The following is a 17,176-nucleotide window of genomic DNA, read 5'->3' on the forward strand; positions in this document are numbered from 1 at the left end:
CACCTCATTAATATCTGCTTGTGTGCCATTTAACACCACCTCAATGTAAACATGTAAGTATTGTTTGAAGTCTTCTCAGCTGAGCTCATTTCACTATAAATATTAATCAAGCGATCAGTTAATCATCATTAAAGCATCTTCTCCTGATGAGTGCCTGATGAGCTTTCATTCATTTTCATAGATAACAAAACTTGCAAAAAATTGCAAGATTTGTTTAACATTGGATATGCATAGTATCTGCTAATGTATTTACTGACCCCTTATTTCCAAAACTGGTAACATCATTTATTGGCTATAAAAAAAAAAGTAAAAAAAAAAAAAGATAACATTGATTTTAAAATTAGAAATTACCCCCTAGTATTACTGTTTGTCAACAAGCATTAAAAAGGGCTACATTTTTAATTTGTTGACATTTAAAGGGGTCATTATCATACAACTTGGTATTATTATTTATTTTTTTACCGCAGGGGTCCATTCATAATTTTAGTATCTATGTCAAAGTTGACAGTTTTCTGCTGCCTCTCTGACCCTTAGAATCAAATTGGTGTTTTTTCTTCTTACATTTTTGTTTCTGTTTTAATTCATTGTACGCTTTCTTAAAATTCCCCTTTTTGCATGTGAAAAGATACGACGCTTTTGCTCTGGCTTACGAGCTGCAGGTTTGCTGTTGAGTTAATATTGTTCATCTCCATCCCTAAATAATCCCCACTGAATCTGCATGTGCAGCTAAATCTGTTAAAATCAGCATAAAAATGATGGGATCTTCTGAAAAAGAAATAATTATCAAATTCAGCGCTGTAGTGCAGGGTTACTATAGTTAACTTAAAACAAAATTAAATTAAATAAACGTTAACTCAAATGAAATTGTGTGTGTGTCTGTATGTGTGTGTGTGTGTGTGTGTATTAGCTGTTAACAAAGCAACATTTTTCCTTTAGTTTTACCTGAAATAAAATATATATTTTATATAAAAGATATATTAAAAACAAACATAAAAAAACACATATATGAAAGATCTAATTCAAAATATTAATTATAAAAAAAATTACTGCTACACACAGCCAGGAACAGCACAATGTTTGGCAGAATGTGCCCTCATCCATACTATTGATATTAATGTAAATATTAGTCAATAATCAATCTGATGTCAGTAAATTATAACAAGAGAATTTTATTTAAGCTTAGTTTCAGTTGTCTTGTCTTTTTTCATTATGAAGGACATTTTTCTTCTGACTGTTTCTGTGTGATTTCATAGTACATTAAACTCTTTTACCTCAAAGAGAAATTGGATTATTCATGATAATTAAATGTTGCTATATTTATCCATAGATGAATTCAGCAGGTCGGATCCCACTGTCTGCATATTAACACTTGCAATGTGTTCTAACGCCAGTGACGGTTTGTCAGATTGCTGCATGGTTTATTTTGGCTGACTGATGAGCTATGGCTTATGATATAGCTATGCATGTTTAGTTTGCAAGCAGACAGCCAGTAGCCAGTACTGTATTTTGTAGATAGTGAATGTGGGTTATCAGAGGCCATAAACCCACGAGCGAATGCCACATGTGGCTTGCAGCAGGCTTTTTCTGCTATCTGTTGGTTAGCTGTTGGTCTAGCCACACTGATGGTCCACAGCCTCCCCCCGGTTTATTGATCTAGATTCAGCTGCCTTTGCAGCCCAAAGCAAGTCTGCTGATGACATCATCAAATCGGCCAAATTCCCCTCAGCGTACACCCCTGGTCCAGACTACCCAGCAAAGATCGAGACAGACTGCTGGTCCTTCCCGATCTTCCATGCTGCCCTAGGTACTTGTCACCCATGATGCATCTGTTCCCACAGTCTCGTTGCTTCTGCCTTGTTCAAGTTTACCCAGAATCAACAATTTCCCGTCATTTACTCACCCACATGTTTTTAGGATCTGTATTATTACTACACAAATGAGGTGTTTCACCAAAAAAAAAAAAAAAAAAAGTTAACATTTTTCAGTGAACTCTAACCTTGATCTGAGGATTAAAAGCAGATGCATTAACAGATTTTTATAGAAAAAATAAAATGCTAATGTTACTGCTTCTGCTCTGCTCTGAAAAACAAAGTGGTCTAGAAACATTTTCACTCAGAAATTGCTTGTGATTTTTACAATTACACTTTTTTTTTTTTTTTTAGTAAATCTGTATGTTTTCATACAGTGTTCGTGTTTTAGGTATTAATAGTTTAATACGAATGATGCTGTTCTTTCCATTAAACACACACACACAGCATCTTTCTTATGCTAAATCGGCATTAAAATTTCTTAAAAACAAAAAAAAAATAGTTTAACATTAAAAAAGGATGAAATCGCCCAGCTAACAGAGAATCTTCTCAGAACATTCTGTCAAGATTCTCTCAAAGTTATGACCAAACATTCTTCCAGTAATGCAAATAGAACATTTGTTCAAAGTGACCTGGTCTTTAATAATATTCTCAAAACATTAGCACAAAAACATAATTTATACATCGCTCATTAAACGTTTTCTCAAACATTTTATTTGGGCGTTCATCAAACATTTTTTAATGTTACTTGTTTCAGAATGTTCAGAGAACATTTAAAACTAACTTTCCCATAATAACATTTTCAAAACTGTTTAAAAAAAACCTTTCAACAACTGGGTTCAGATACCATTCAGAAATATCATTTTTCATAACTAAATTAGAACATATTTTTTAGCTGGGTGAATACAGAGATTGACTTCAAACATTTGTGTTTCTTTCTGTCTTTCTTGTCCATGTGTTACTGTGTAATCATTTTTCTTGTGATTATTTAATTTCTATTCTGTAAACTGTAGCTCTGTAAGTATCAGGAGGTATAAAAACATAGACTGGCTTTCTGCTCAGTCTTTTGCATTAGCTGTCCATCCTTTATTTATACGTTTGTGTGTGTGTGAATGTGTCCTATTCATATGTTTGTGTGGCTGTTGCTGTTGCTGTCCTGCTCAGGAACCGACGGGAGGAGAAGGTCAAGAGAGGAGGATGAGGAGGAGCTCCAGAAACGCAGACAGATTCAGGAGGAACATCTCAACAAGGTCTGGAGATGTCTGTTGATGCAACCTGCTCAACGATGCAATTCAAAGTCTAAAATGATTCTTGTTTCTGATTCCAGATCCAATCTGGTTTGGGGAAAATGATTCTTAAGGAGGAGATGGAGAAAGAGATGATCCGAGAGCATCATGCACGGAGCCTGTCAGCACAGCGCTACGAACATGGAAGCAGTAATGCTCCTCAGTACAATACATTGCACATCAGACATTCATGTTTTAGGTCTTGACTTTCTTCAGTCAGAAACAGGGTTGTGAGCCATTCAGAATATAATTGAGAATTTACAGTTCCAGCTGAATTCCTGAATTTCAATTGAGGTAGCAAATAGGATGCACAATTTGAATCTGGATTTAAAGGGGTAGTTCGAATGCATGCTCAAATGATACATTTGTTGTTATTTACTAACCCTCATGTCGTTCCAAACCTGCATGCATTTTGTTCTTCTGTGGAACACAAAAGAAGATATTTTGAGAAATGTTAGTAAACAAAACGGCACTGACATCCATAAGATGGCCATAAAATACAGTGAAAGTCAGTGGGACTCGAAACAGTTCTATGAATATATTTTATTTTACATTTGCATTAAAAATTGTCTAAATTGTTTGATTACAAACTTCTTCAAGATAACTTCTGTTGTATACCACACAGAAGAAAGGAATGCATTAGGGGAGTTAAATAATTGCAGAAGTTTCATTTTCGGGGGGACTATCCAGAATTAATTGAATTAAATACATATTAAATATGTATATTGTAATTAATTTAATTTAAAATCAATTTTAAAAGTACATTCAAAATTAATAATGATATCATTTTTACAATTACACATATATGTGCACTTTCAGAAAAAAAAAGGTAAAAAAGCTGTCACTGGTGCTGAACCTTTTCAGTCCATATTGGTACCTTAAAGAAACATAGTAGTACCTAAAGTGTATATATTAGTATCTAAAAGGTACAAAAGTTTACCTTTTGTAAAGGTACTGCCAAAATGACAGCTTTTTGTACCTTTTTTCTGAGCGTGTGAATTACTGAACCCATTTCTTTCATAGTAAATGTGTACTATGTTATATAACTTGCAGATAGAAATTCACCCTCTAAAACAGGCTCATTGCCTGGATATGGGCGTATTGGACTGCATCGGGTAAGATGCTTTTATTATTGTCGCCCAGTATTTAATATTACTTAGTATAATATTATCTAATAATGATAAAAGATAGGTCATTGAACCCATTTTGTCTTTTGTATATTTTGCTCCAGCCTCAGTCGACTGATTTCACTCAGTATAACAGTTATGGAGATGTATGTGGTGGGATGAGAGGTTAGTTTATCAGTTTTTAATTTAAATGAACTTTAATTACATGCATTCATTTGTAATGAGAGCAACAGTAATCACATGTAAGCATGTATATTGTGGGAGTAGTATAATGCATATAGATGATAAAGCATCATATAGTACATTGAATACGGTATGATTGAATGTATGGACATAAAAATTAAAATCTTTTTTTATTTTCTTTTTAACAGAGTTTCAGGTATGTAGATATGATTAAATCACTCAATGTGTATTTCCATTTATCCTTACTGCACCCTTAATATGTAATCTTCATATTCATTCATTGTACATCAGATTGAAAGATACAGTTGACATCTCTTTAAAGTACTGGCTTCATGTTCTCTTGCTATTAATGATTTGTTTCTAGCCCATGCATGATGGCCACCGTCCAGCCTCCAGAATGGACAGAGGAGTGTCTATGCCCAACATGCTGGAACCAAAAGTAAGTGTAACATATAGACTAGCATAAAATTATCTAATGTTGAATATGAGTTCACTTATTAGGCTGTTCAGCATTCAGCGATTTACTTGGATGTAATGCAACTATGCTGCCTGATTTATTAGACCCTCCATTTCAGACATTAAAAAGAGTTTGTGGAGAGTTTGAATGTTTTGTACTGATTGATGCATGTTGTTTGAAGGTATATCCATATGAAATGCTTGTGGTAACCAGCCGCAGTCGCTCCAAACTGCCCAGAGATGTGGACAGAACCAGACTAGAGGTAATTTCTCAAAGTATTTGTGCCACAAAACACTGTGTGATGATGTAACCAAAATGCCCACTCAGAAAAATATTTAGGCCTGAAGATTTAAATTGCATACTAAATTTCAACCCATTTGGATTGCACAGATTTAACACGGTATTAACAAACTAGTAAACATAATACACAAATAAATCGATAGGAAAGGACTAGTACTGCTACAAGGATTCAAGATTTAGCCAGATTTTAAATATGTTCACTTTAAATTAAATGTAAACACATCTATGCTGATTATAAGAAATTTGAATAATTGCATTTTGAAAATATCTAAATTAAAATCAAATAGATGCAAACTGTTAAAAATAGCCTAAACTATGCCGTGATTTTTTTTTAGTGCAGAAAACTTACCCGTTTCATTTATGAATTTCATATGGATACCAGTTTCCACCACAGGATTAAAAAAATAATAATACGAATAAAATGAAAAAGTGAATTTAAATAAAATTGAAAAAATCACAATACTGAAAAGCCAGCTGTAGAGTATGACAAGCAACGTGACACCATTGTTCTTTTTCATTAGGATTTGCCAATCTTGTTTTACCCCTTAATGGATTTGTATAAGTTAATAATCATAACAAAACTTTTTGGAGTGATTTTTGCCTTTTCTTCTTTTTCTCCTGAATTTCTAGCGCCATCTGTCTCCGGAGACGTTCTTTGAAATCTTTGGGATGGCAATTCAGGAATTCGACAGGTTACCTCTGTGGAAACGGAATGAACTGAAGAAGAAAGCCAGACTCTTCTAACGTCTGCACACACTCACATGATGTATCATCCAGCTGTTTACTCCCCTTCTGTTATTTCTTGCATATGATGTCAGTTTATAAAGAACAGAGGGTCTAAACATCTCAAAATTCTCAAATCTCTCTCTCTCTCTTTCTCTCTCTTTGTCTCTGTCGCTTTAACTTCCTCTCTTCCAGAAATAAGTCTTCCTCTCTTTGTTCTTTGTTTCTTCTTGGATATCTTTGTAAATCATGTTCATGCAGGTCGGATTATCCAAACCTTTGTAAATTTGCAGTTATAATCCTCTTAATTCTGTTCCAGTAAAGACTCCTCCATTTGCGTCACTTTTGGTTCAGGGAGGGATTGTAGATGCTACGCTGTGTCTTTGTACCTGTTCATGTATGCATACAAAGAGACTCCATACTAGCATATATCCATGTATTCACCCTTAGCTACTCTACCAGACTCCAGTTAACATCTGTTAATTAAAGGTCAGGTGTTTCATTTCTGTGCCAATAGAATTGAAAAATGATTGTTCGCTGTTGAACACATGTCCATCAGTCAAACCCACATCATTGGTTACTGGCTTCTCAAACTGGTCATTTTTCCATTTGGTGCCACTAATTGTTCAGAGGTGACACACTTCACCTTTATGCTTTCTGATACTGATTAAACTGTTGAATCGATGCTGATGTCCCTATATATTGTATATTTAATAATATTATGCAGAGGTAAAGTAATAATGAACTGCATTTGATTTTTTTTAAGAGTGAATACTTACACTGCCAATCTATTGTATTTCAATTGTATTTCTGAGTAAAGGGCAATATCTCAACGTGCAACTCTCAGTAAAAACCAAAGGCATTACAAGAGAACAGGCTCTGTGAGAGCGGTAGTCTACAGCTGTTTTTTGTTTCATCGCATTGGGTCCTATTTCTTTAGAGAGAACTGGATACAGTGAATTATTAGCTGGACCAAATCAGTTAATTCAGATGAAAACGTTATCATTAAACACCATGATACATTGACAGGTTTGAATAAAATTTGGGGAAACAGATTGCATTTATTTCCTCCTCTTCTCTCTTTTTCTTCTCTTAAACATTCATGTTATTATTCATGTAATTGACTTGTGGCTGTCAATAATGAATTTCCAGTTTCCATTATTTCTATCTTTTAATCATTTTACTGAAACTGCATGCATGGAGAAATAAAAAAAAAATCCTTGCAGATATTCCCATATATTTTAAATTTGTCATTTAAAAGTGACAAATTCATTTTCATATTTACTTCTCCATGGCTGGAAACCATACTATTTACATCCCGTCTTTTATTATTCAGCGATATTGTAAGTTTTTATAACATGTAGGGTAGGCTATAGTAGTTTTTATTGACTATTCTATGCAATGCATTTTAATATATTTGGATAAAATATTACACTGATTTTAACATTCATTTTAAAATGTCGAGATTATGTCAGTTACTTTTCAAAACAAAATCAGGTTTAAAATGTTTTTGGTTTGAGCAGATGTCAATTTGGGCTGACCTCAATAATAATGACATCATTCAACAGGAAGTGACATTATTTTGGAGGGAATTATTCCACAAAACAAACATAAGTAAATTAAGCGATGTGTTTTTATTCAGCTCTAATGTTTTGTTTTACTTGTTAGTCTCACTCTAACATTTCATCTCATCTAATAAAATTTCAAGAAGATATTAAAAATATCAAAATTAACCTCAAGTTGTAAACAAACTTTTACTCCCTCACAGAGCAATGACTGTTTATTCCCATACAATCAGGCTTGATGATATTTCCTTGCTAAGTTATGTCTGAATGTCTGCTTTGCCCTTTTAAAGATTCTTTAAATTACAACAGAAATACTCCTATATGTTATTTTTGCATTTCAAAACGTCCTGCATAGGAATGATTTTAATACTGCATTTCTCCACTAGAGGGCCACAGTGTCGCATTGTGTGTATTTGCTGGCGTCCAAACGAACATAAAGCTCCATCTGTCTTCCAGGGTGTTTGAAAACAAGAGTCCTCCAGATACTGTAGAATGATTATCTCTTTGTCTGAGATCACTGCAGCTTCCTATGACCTTTTGGTTTCAATCATTTGACCTTGATTTAAAAAAAAAAGAAGTTCAGTAATGATGTGGGGATGGTAAATCACAACTCATAAAACTACAATAAAAGGTCAAAAGAGACACAGGCAAATGAACAATTAGTCATAAATTTCTATTAATTAAATTGTGACATTCAAATGATGTATTTCTTAACCGTCCGATTTAACTTCAGTCATAATCATAAGAAACCCCCATCATCACAGAGCTGTATTTGATCTTCTGATGATGTTTCAGCAAACAGTCCAACCTCTCAAGGATATTTATCTTGGATTATAAAGTGCAATATCACCAGCGAATGACGTGGTTCATGCTAAAAGACGTTGAGCAGACAAAGCAATACGGTTAGTGAAACTTAACAGCTTTCCAGAGCTCAGACATACATTTGTTTTCTGTCGATGTGGGGACTTTCCGTTGACTTCAGTTGTTTTCATGATGAGCTAGTTTTATTCACTAACCCTCAGAGAAACCTTTTTACTTGTTCTTTGATTCGGTATCACATTTTTCGCATGTGTATTTAAGCTGATTTCAGGTTACGTATACTTTTGTGGGCACTTGGTTTCCATAATAGCCAAGAGACACTGTCTTGACGATGCTATGTTGACACAAGGTGCAGCCGTGCAGGTGAAACAGATGACATAAGAGAGCATGTAGTGTGTGTGTGTGTGTGTGTGTGTGTGTGTGTGTGTGTGTGTGTGTGTGTGTGGTGCCAGACAGTGATCAGTTCTGTGACTCCTGTTTGTCTTTGTAGGGGCTATTAACAGTCCTGTCTTTAATTAAACTCATGTGGACCAGCAGGGCATCCATCCATCCATCTATCGTTCGTTCGTTCGTTCGTTCTGTCTATCCATCATCCTGTCTATCGTTCTATCTATCTATTGTTTCATTTTTGTTTTCTGTCATTTTTTTTGTTGGTTGCAGACATCCCTTTGTTGTTTCAGCTGATTTATTGTCTCGCTTCTGGCCACAACATCATTAGATTTTCATCACTGCATTGTTCATTTCAGAAGAAACTGAGAAATCAACAACCGGCTTACGTAACATTACAAATCCACATGATTCACAGAGACAAAAAGAGCCATGCTAGTCAAATGTCATTGCGTCATATGAACTTTTCAATGTCAGTGAGGCAGAAAGAGTTTCCTCCCGTCCGAGTCAAACTCACAGAGCGTAAGCCACTTCCCAAACTCCTCTATTCACTGTCATATTCATAACTACAATATGTGACAGTTGACTCTATGAGCAGATGAGGAACCCTGTTGTCTCCCTGAATGCCTCTTAATCTCCCATATGATTTCTGGTATGTGTTTTTAACATATTCTGCTTTGACTGTTGATGACTGTATGTCATGTTCCTGCTTGCTGATTTGTTTGCAGGGCTGAGATAAGAGCCCAGACATGTGGAAGTTATAAAGAGTCATATACAGGCCCTGTTTACTATTCAAGATCAAGTGTGCGATATCTATGTGACTAGAGGCACAAAATGGAATTGTAATCTATTTCTTTTTTCGATAATAATAAACCTATAGCCTAGTTTGGAGTGATGCTACTTGTTGAGTTTATTCTTTAACTTGTTTGGTGCTACTAGTGGTGCAAAAATGGCCCACTTTGCTTTTAAATACGAGTGTAAACAGGCCCTCAAACCGCTTTCAGAGCTGATTTTCTCCAGATTCCCTAACACATGGTTCTGGTTTGTCCGATGGGTTGTTTTTTCTCTCTGAGGGGGGTGAAGATCTGCCGTGTTTGTCCTTTGCGCCTCAGTGTGGGGCCGTCTGATAAAACTGCATAGGTATGTGGTCGTGTTTAAGGAGCAGATGATAATGTGGCACTGCAGGAGAGATCCTTCTGACTGTGGTTAAAACTAAAAGTCTAGATATGTCTTTGAATTGTAATCGTGTGGAAAGATTTGCAGTTGAAAACAACTACAAAAGATTTGGATCAGCAAAAATGTTATATTATTTTTCAGTCTTGGCTTGATTCTGCTTCCAATTAAAAAGAATATTAATATCCTGCAACTATAACGTTGTATACTAATCTATATTGTAGCCATGCAGCTAAGAAATTAATTTATGTATTGTGGTTTAATATTTAGTTTCACTGTTTCTGATAACTATTTGTATTTGCACTAAATTTTGAAGTCAGTTTTTATTTGGCAAGGATGCATTAAATCGACTAAAGATGTCAATAAAGATAGTGATGATGTAACAAAAGCTTTCCGTTTAAAATAAATGCTTTTGAGTAATGGCTATTGGATATTCGGCTTTGCAATCACAAGACTAAATTACATTTAAAAAAATATTCACATTTTAAAAGTTATGTTGTGTTTTTTTATCAGCTTTTGTGAGCATAAGAAACTTCTTCAACATTAAAATGGTACTTCGTCAACATTTTCACTTTCTTTTCTAGTCATAAAGCAGTTTTGAAACAGGCTTCCATAGTACTATATTGTGCAATCCATGTTGGCAATAATATTTAAAAATCACTGTAAATAAAGCAATAAATAGAGTTTAATATAAATAAATATATACAATATATATTCTCTACAGATAATGGAGGTACAGTAGATGATGTTCACTGCATAATTGCAGGATTTATTTGGTTTTGCATCTGTTGAAAGATGGAAACAACACTTAATTAACCAGTGTAACACAAATAAAATTAAATAATAAAAGACATACTATGTATTTATAGCTAGAACCTTGTTAAGTGTCTTTACGAGCAACCTTTGGCTAAAGTGCTCAATATTGAGTGCTATTGATTATTCGGGATGCAAAAGATGGCCACATGCAAACAGCTGCTAACCCAAATGAAGCTCCAGCACAGAAACACATTCACACCAGCAGTCACTTTATCACTTCCATAAAGTAGGACTGACTGTGAAGCTCATCTCCAAACAGGAAATTGATGTTCAAATGAATAAGAAGCAGATTTAGCTCAACTGCTATTGATTCTTGAATTGATTTTATCTGATGTCTGCAACTGGACTTTTATTACTGCTTTAAATTATGCCATCTTTAATTAGTAAGACTGGACCAGGGGTCATGGGCAAAATAAAAGGCTTACTATATGACATGAGAGAAGGTTTCCCTAGTAACCCAAACATTATTAAGCCTCTATATCAGTGCTTTAAGTAGGCAGTACGCACCAGTACTTAGTACCGCCACTTCCAAATATAGCTCTTGAGCGTACTGCCACCTCTCTGTGAGCTCAGAACGTGATTTTAGTATACTGGTAAGTTCATTTGGACATCTGTTTTAATAGAGGTTTTAATCCTTTGCCTACGCTGCCGCTTTTCAGAGCTTCTTCCAGGTTCGGAGTATGGAGCATGAATCATTTGAGTCAGTTCTGGAGTTCGTAGCAGGTTTGCGAATCATTTGAGTCAGGTCGGGAGTTTGTAGCGGGTTCGTGAAACATTTGAGTCAGTTCGGGAGTTCGTAGCGGGTTCGCAAATCATTTGAGTCAATTTGGGGATCGTGAATCATTTGAGTCAGTTTGGAAGTTCGTAGCGGGATCGCGAATCATTTGAGTGGGATCGCAAACCATTTGAATCAGTTCGGGAGTTCGGAGCGGCTTCGCGGATCATTTGAATCAGTTCGAGGAATCGGAGCGGGTTCGCGAATCATTTGAGTCAGTTCGGGAGTTCGTTGCGGGTTCGCGAATCATTTCATTCAATTTGGGGATCGCGAATCATTTGAGTCAGTTTGGGAGTTCGGAGCGGGATCGCGAATCATTTGAGTCAGTTTGGGGATCGCAAATCATTTTAATCAGTTCGAGAGTTCGGAGCGGCTTCGCGGATCATTTGAATCAATTCGAGAGTTCGGAGTGGGTTCGCGAATCATTTGAGTCAGTTTGGGAGTTTGGAGAGGGATCGCGAATCATTTGAGTCAGTTTGGGGATCGCAAATCATTTGAATCAATTCGAGAGTTCGTAGCGGGTTTGCGAATCATTTCGAGTCAGTTTGGGAGTTATTAAAAATCCTTTTGCACATTTTATTTGTGTTCAGTAGTTCTTTCTAGCTCAAGCAAATCCACAAACTAATAAAAGGATTTATTATTAAGGTTGCCTGTTGACTGCTGTATATAAAACCCCTTCAATATAGTTGTATACCTCAGGGGATGAGAGGAGTCATCAAAAACAAGAACAAAAACAGAAAATAATTTTTTGTTGGCTATAATAGAGTACCAGCACCTCTTTTGGGCCACTTAAAGCACTGCTCTATATCCCATGACTAAGACAGCTGACAGTGATAAATTTCCTTCAGTCAGAGTCACGTCTCTGGTCTAGATCTCAAGCATACTTGAGCTCAACAATCCTTGCACCTTAGCATCTTGGGATTGATAGTTTCCTGCTAAATAGACCAGCACTAACCAGCAGTTTTCCTCCTCACATTCAAATTAGTTTGTTTGTTTACATATTTCATTGGTAGAAAACGTTAGCCGCCTGTTAGCACCTGGTAAATAGCTTTTGTAAGAGGTGTTCGTGTAATCTAATGAGTGTTTTTGCTTGTGTCTAAAACACTGACCTCATGCTGCCATTTAAACTGATCTCATTAATGCTGGTGTGTGTGTGTGTGTGTGGTAGCTAAATGTTCCTGACATGTTGGGCTGCAAGATATCTCACCTCAGGTTTTTGCTGTCTCAGAGCATATTTTTAAATGCATAGATTAAAGTAAGCGTGTGCATTGTGCATAGTCTGATATAAATAAACTGTATGTAAGTGACCAAATCCACTAAAACTGCTACTAGCCGAGTTACAGGTGACTGACTATGAGAGCTTGGTGAAATAATTACCATGCTATGCTAAATTATTGCCATTGTAGAACAGTTAAATTACAACTCTAACACACTGCAAAAGGACGTTTTAACTTTTTCCACACACACTGATTTCAAATGATTGAAATAACTGAGATTTTTAATGTTTCTGAATGAAGTCTCTTATGCTCCGCATATATATATATATATTATTATTATTATTATTATTATTATTATTATTTATTTTTATTTATTTTTTTTGTGCAAAAGTAAAGTGAGTATAAACTGGTATGTATTATTATACATGTGTTTATTTTATGCCATATCAGACATTTCCAGCTATAAGTGGTCAAAACAGTTTACTTGTAAGAGAGAAAATATACATGCAGTAATGTAAAAAAAAAATATTTAAATGTGTCCTAAATTTTCACCATGACTTAAAATTACGACTTTGGTCCTAATTCTAGGCATTCTATACTTTTGGGCTGGACTGTACTAGCCTTAAGCACTCTGTAAATGTGTCCCTCTAAAGCTTCCATTGTGGGTTGCCGTGGAGAATGTGCCTTATGGTGCAGGAAGTGAGGGGATTTGTCCTCTGACTGTTTGGACAGGGGTTCCCGCTGTGGGGACAAGCTGTGATTTCAAACACCTTTTGAATAAAAGCTTCAGTGCACTTACAAAGCCTAGGGTTGAAGCGCAGAACCATGCTTAGATTCACTGTAGCATGTAAATGCATGGCCTAAAATTAAGTTCTTTGTTTAGTAGAAATGTATAAATTCCAGATGTCTCTGTGAACAAATGTACAACCTAATGTGAACTACTGCGTGTTATATAAGAACAAAGCTGTTCATTTATATTTACAAAATTTTTTTCGTTTATGAGGATGTCTACCTTTTTCCAAGGTGTCTGAAATATTTGTATTTCTTTTGAATAACTGAAAGAAAGAGTGAGATTTCAGCATATAGTACCAGGTTTGTGTTTGATACCACAGTCAGTGGATGGGTTTGCAATAGCAGAGGGTGATCTGAGGTTATCTGTCCATCTCTTTCTGGTCTGTTTATACACTCACCGTAATGACTTTCACAGAAAGAACTTTCTCCCCCGTTTAAAAATGCTGTCAATATTTTGACTGTATACCTGCTTATAGTTGTAATGCAAGAATATGCCAGATCAGCATGAAAAGTGAATGAGAAATTAATGCATGGGCATATCAGTTTGAGGGGGCTGTGTTAATATAGCAATTCAAATGTGATTTATAAGTAGTAGTGGTAGTAGTAGTAGTAGTAGTGTATTTGGAAATCTGTCCTAGGGTTGATTTTTATTTAAGCAGACAAATGTTTTTATTTTATTTTATTTTTTATGCCATTTGTATTTCGTAATCTGAAAATCCGTCATAAAAATATTTTAAAATGATAATCTAAACATTACTGTAATTGTTATAAAGTACATAAATTATGCAAATATATTTAAGTTAATAAAAATATTATGGAATTGATGATAGGCAATAGTAGTCATAGTATTAGGAGTATTGCGGATTTATTTTGTTTTTTATTTAAACATTTTCATTTTTCATGCCTTGTGTTTCAAATGTCTTCTGAGTAGATTTTATTGATGTTTAAAAAATGTATGATCTAAATTATAAAAGTAATTTTGTAAAATTACATGAAGTATAAAACATTAAAAATATATACTGTATATTATTTAATGTATGAATTATATTATAATATATACATATTAAATAATAGCTTTGCTTTTAGCAAGACATGTTTATTAAAACAATTGTAATCTTTAAAAAAAAAAAAAAAATGTTGTTTCACCCCAAGCACACACACATACACACAGATAAATTGAGACATGTTTGAAAATATATTTGTTCTTGACTGTTTATTAAAAAACAAAACAAAATATAGTTGATAAATATCTGTTAACATTGGACAAAACCATAGTTAGAGTGTGAGAAGTGTTGGGAGTGCCACAAGTACCTGTAGTTGGAGAAACCCCTCTGTTCTTATTGTCTTTACAAACCACATCAGAGCCACTTCAGACAATCAAGACACTTATTTTTCATGTCACTGGACACAGGAAACTTCACTTTATAAAGAGGTTTTATGTTGTACATACTCATAGACACAAATTTGCACTGACTGATTTATTAAACAGCAAAGGTTTGCCTTATCCATCAAATCATTTTTGTTATTCATCCATCAGTGCTTGAGTGCCTGTATCCACATGTGTGTGTGATGAGCTGTGACTCTACAATGAAAACACATGTTGAGAAAGACTGCAGGAAGTTGATTAATGAGAGCTCGTGACCCTGTGACCTGAACTGCTGCTACACCCTGCAGGTACCTAGTCTGAGGTCAGCACAGGATTTTACAGCCAGACCCCACCCTATGAGCTCAGTGCTCTTTACCGCAGGGCAGGTGTAGGGAGAATGGTCCTGAGACTCCCTGGATGTGCTGACTGCGACGGAGTAGGTGTAGGTTTGATTTTGGCACTGGTGGGGACATAACCGAGGACAACAGACTTTTAATTGTTTGATCAAAATTATTGCTAGGGTCATTTTAGTACTGACTGGTTATTGGTAGGGATATGTCATAGAGTCCCTACTAAATTATATGCCTTGAAAGCTTAAGACGTGATGGCCGACTTTGGAAACCATAGTTTCCTGCTAACTAAATTTCAAGCTGTAAAAATCTCTATGTTCATGTCTTCTTAAGGTGAAAAAACATGGTTACTAATAGTTAAAACATGTCAACTATAAATTAACCATTGTATTGCTAGCAAGGTATTTGTAGTTTAGCATTTATGTATGTATATATATATATATATATATATATATATATATATATATATATATATATATATATATATATATAATGTATGTTAATGTTTTGTTAAGTTTAATAGGAAAAAAATAAATCAGGACAAAAGATTTGGGATAGGCACTCTGAAGTTACATCAATAAATCAATTGAGTTTTGATCTAAATCAAAAGAATTGCGAACCCACTCCGAAATTCTGATCTGAATCAAAAGATCTACGAACCTGCTCAAAGTCCCGATCTAAATGATTTGCGATCCGCACTCCTAGGGCCCGATCTGAATCAAATAATTTGTGAACTGAATCAATAATAAACTTTATTTTATATAGTACCTTTAAAAGTATCTCAAAGCACATTACATACATATAAAAATATGAAGTTAAAAGATACACACAACAATACAAGCAGTAAAGAATCAAACAATACAATGCCAATGAAATAAAAAACAACGTAATAACAACATAAATCACTTAAAAGCTACCCTAAAAAATTAAGTTTTAAGGGACGATTTAAAAGTACAGGGATTCTCCATTCCTAATCTCAGAGGGCAGGGAATTACACAATTTAGGAGCCAAAGGAGAGAAAGCTTGATCACTCATATAGTTGTTAGGTGAGTTGTTTGAACAGTTAAAAGACCAACTTCAGAAGAGCATAGAACATGTGTAGGGGTTAAAAGCTTACACAAATATTGAGGAGACAAATTATTCAAGGCCTTGTAAGCGAGCATGAGAATTTTAAAATCAATACAATAACTAACAGGAAGACAGTGCAATTATTTTCCCAGAAAGGTGTGATCTGCTCTCTTGCACTGATCCTAGTCAGAATTCTGGCAGCTGAATTTTTTACCACTGGTAATTTACTTAGGGTAGCTTTTAAAACTCCAGCCAGCAAAGCATTATAATAATCAATACGCAAAAAAAACAAATGTTGTTTAACTTTTCAGCCACATAAAAAGTCAACATGGGACGTAATTTGTCAATGTTACTGAGATGAAAAAAAGATGCTTTGACTTTATTAAGAACATGCGGATCAAATATATCAATATTTAGGCCATGTTTTTAGTTTGAAACATTAAAGTAAAGCAGATCCATCCACACTTAAGGTAACAGACTCTGCTTTGTGCTACTGGTGAGGTCACCCAATAAGCATTCAGTCTTGTCACTGTTTAGATTCAGACATCCATTTTTTAATCCCAGTAAAACATTTAGAAAGAAAAGACAGGCATATTGACACCAGGTTTTGAATGGAATGTAGATCTGAATGTCATCGGCAGAAAAGTGAAAGTTAAGACCAAGTGTTCTTAAAAGTAGGCCAAGTGGAAAAATGTAAGTACTAAAAAGTGAAGGACCCAAAACGGATCCCTGGGGAACACCAGAGTGCATCACACCGACCTCAGACCTGCAACCACCCTCACAACCATATGCAATGGTTTAACTGATCCAGACAGTTCCGAAAGCTCTGGTGTTTTTATGATTTGTTATTTGCTAGTGAATCGCTTGAACTTGAATGATCAAAGTCACAAATTTGAATAAATTGGAGATGATCCAGTGTAAATGACTCATTCAATTGAATTGGTCTGTCTGTTCCTCCACTTTT

The 17,176-nt window shown here is 35.0% G+C and overlaps 1 protein-coding gene across 11 annotated transcripts in view; it reads left to right on the forward strand.

The window, feature by feature from the left end:
- The window catches only part of LOC127970224 (actin-binding LIM protein 1), a 43,215-nt gene extending 36,276 nt beyond the window's left edge, over nucleotides 1–6,939 (forward strand). For 2 of the 11 annotated variants that reach the window (XM_052572599.1, XM_052572598.1), the window contains exons 16-20: nucleotides 1,658–1,804; nucleotides 2,973–3,058; nucleotides 3,136–3,244; nucleotides 4,148–4,209; nucleotides 4,326–4,760. In XM_052572599.1, the coding sequence (XP_052428559.1) occupies nucleotides 1,658–1,804; nucleotides 2,973–3,058; nucleotides 3,136–3,244; nucleotides 4,148–4,209; nucleotides 4,326–4,391 (470 nt within the window). In that variant the 3' untranslated portion in view covers nucleotides 4,392–4,760. The other 9 variants (XM_052572601.1, XR_008156565.1, XM_052572596.1 and 6 more) reach the window with 9 other exon arrangements.
- The last annotated feature ends 10,237 nt before the right edge of the window (nucleotides 6,940–17,176 follow it).

This window comes from Carassius gibelio, chromosome B13, assembly GCF_023724105.1.
Source record: "Carassius gibelio isolate Cgi1373 ecotype wild population from Czech Republic chromosome B13, carGib1.2-hapl.c, whole genome shotgun sequence".
Taxonomy (NCBI): Eukaryota; Metazoa; Chordata; class Actinopteri; order Cypriniformes; family Cyprinidae; genus Carassius; species Carassius gibelio.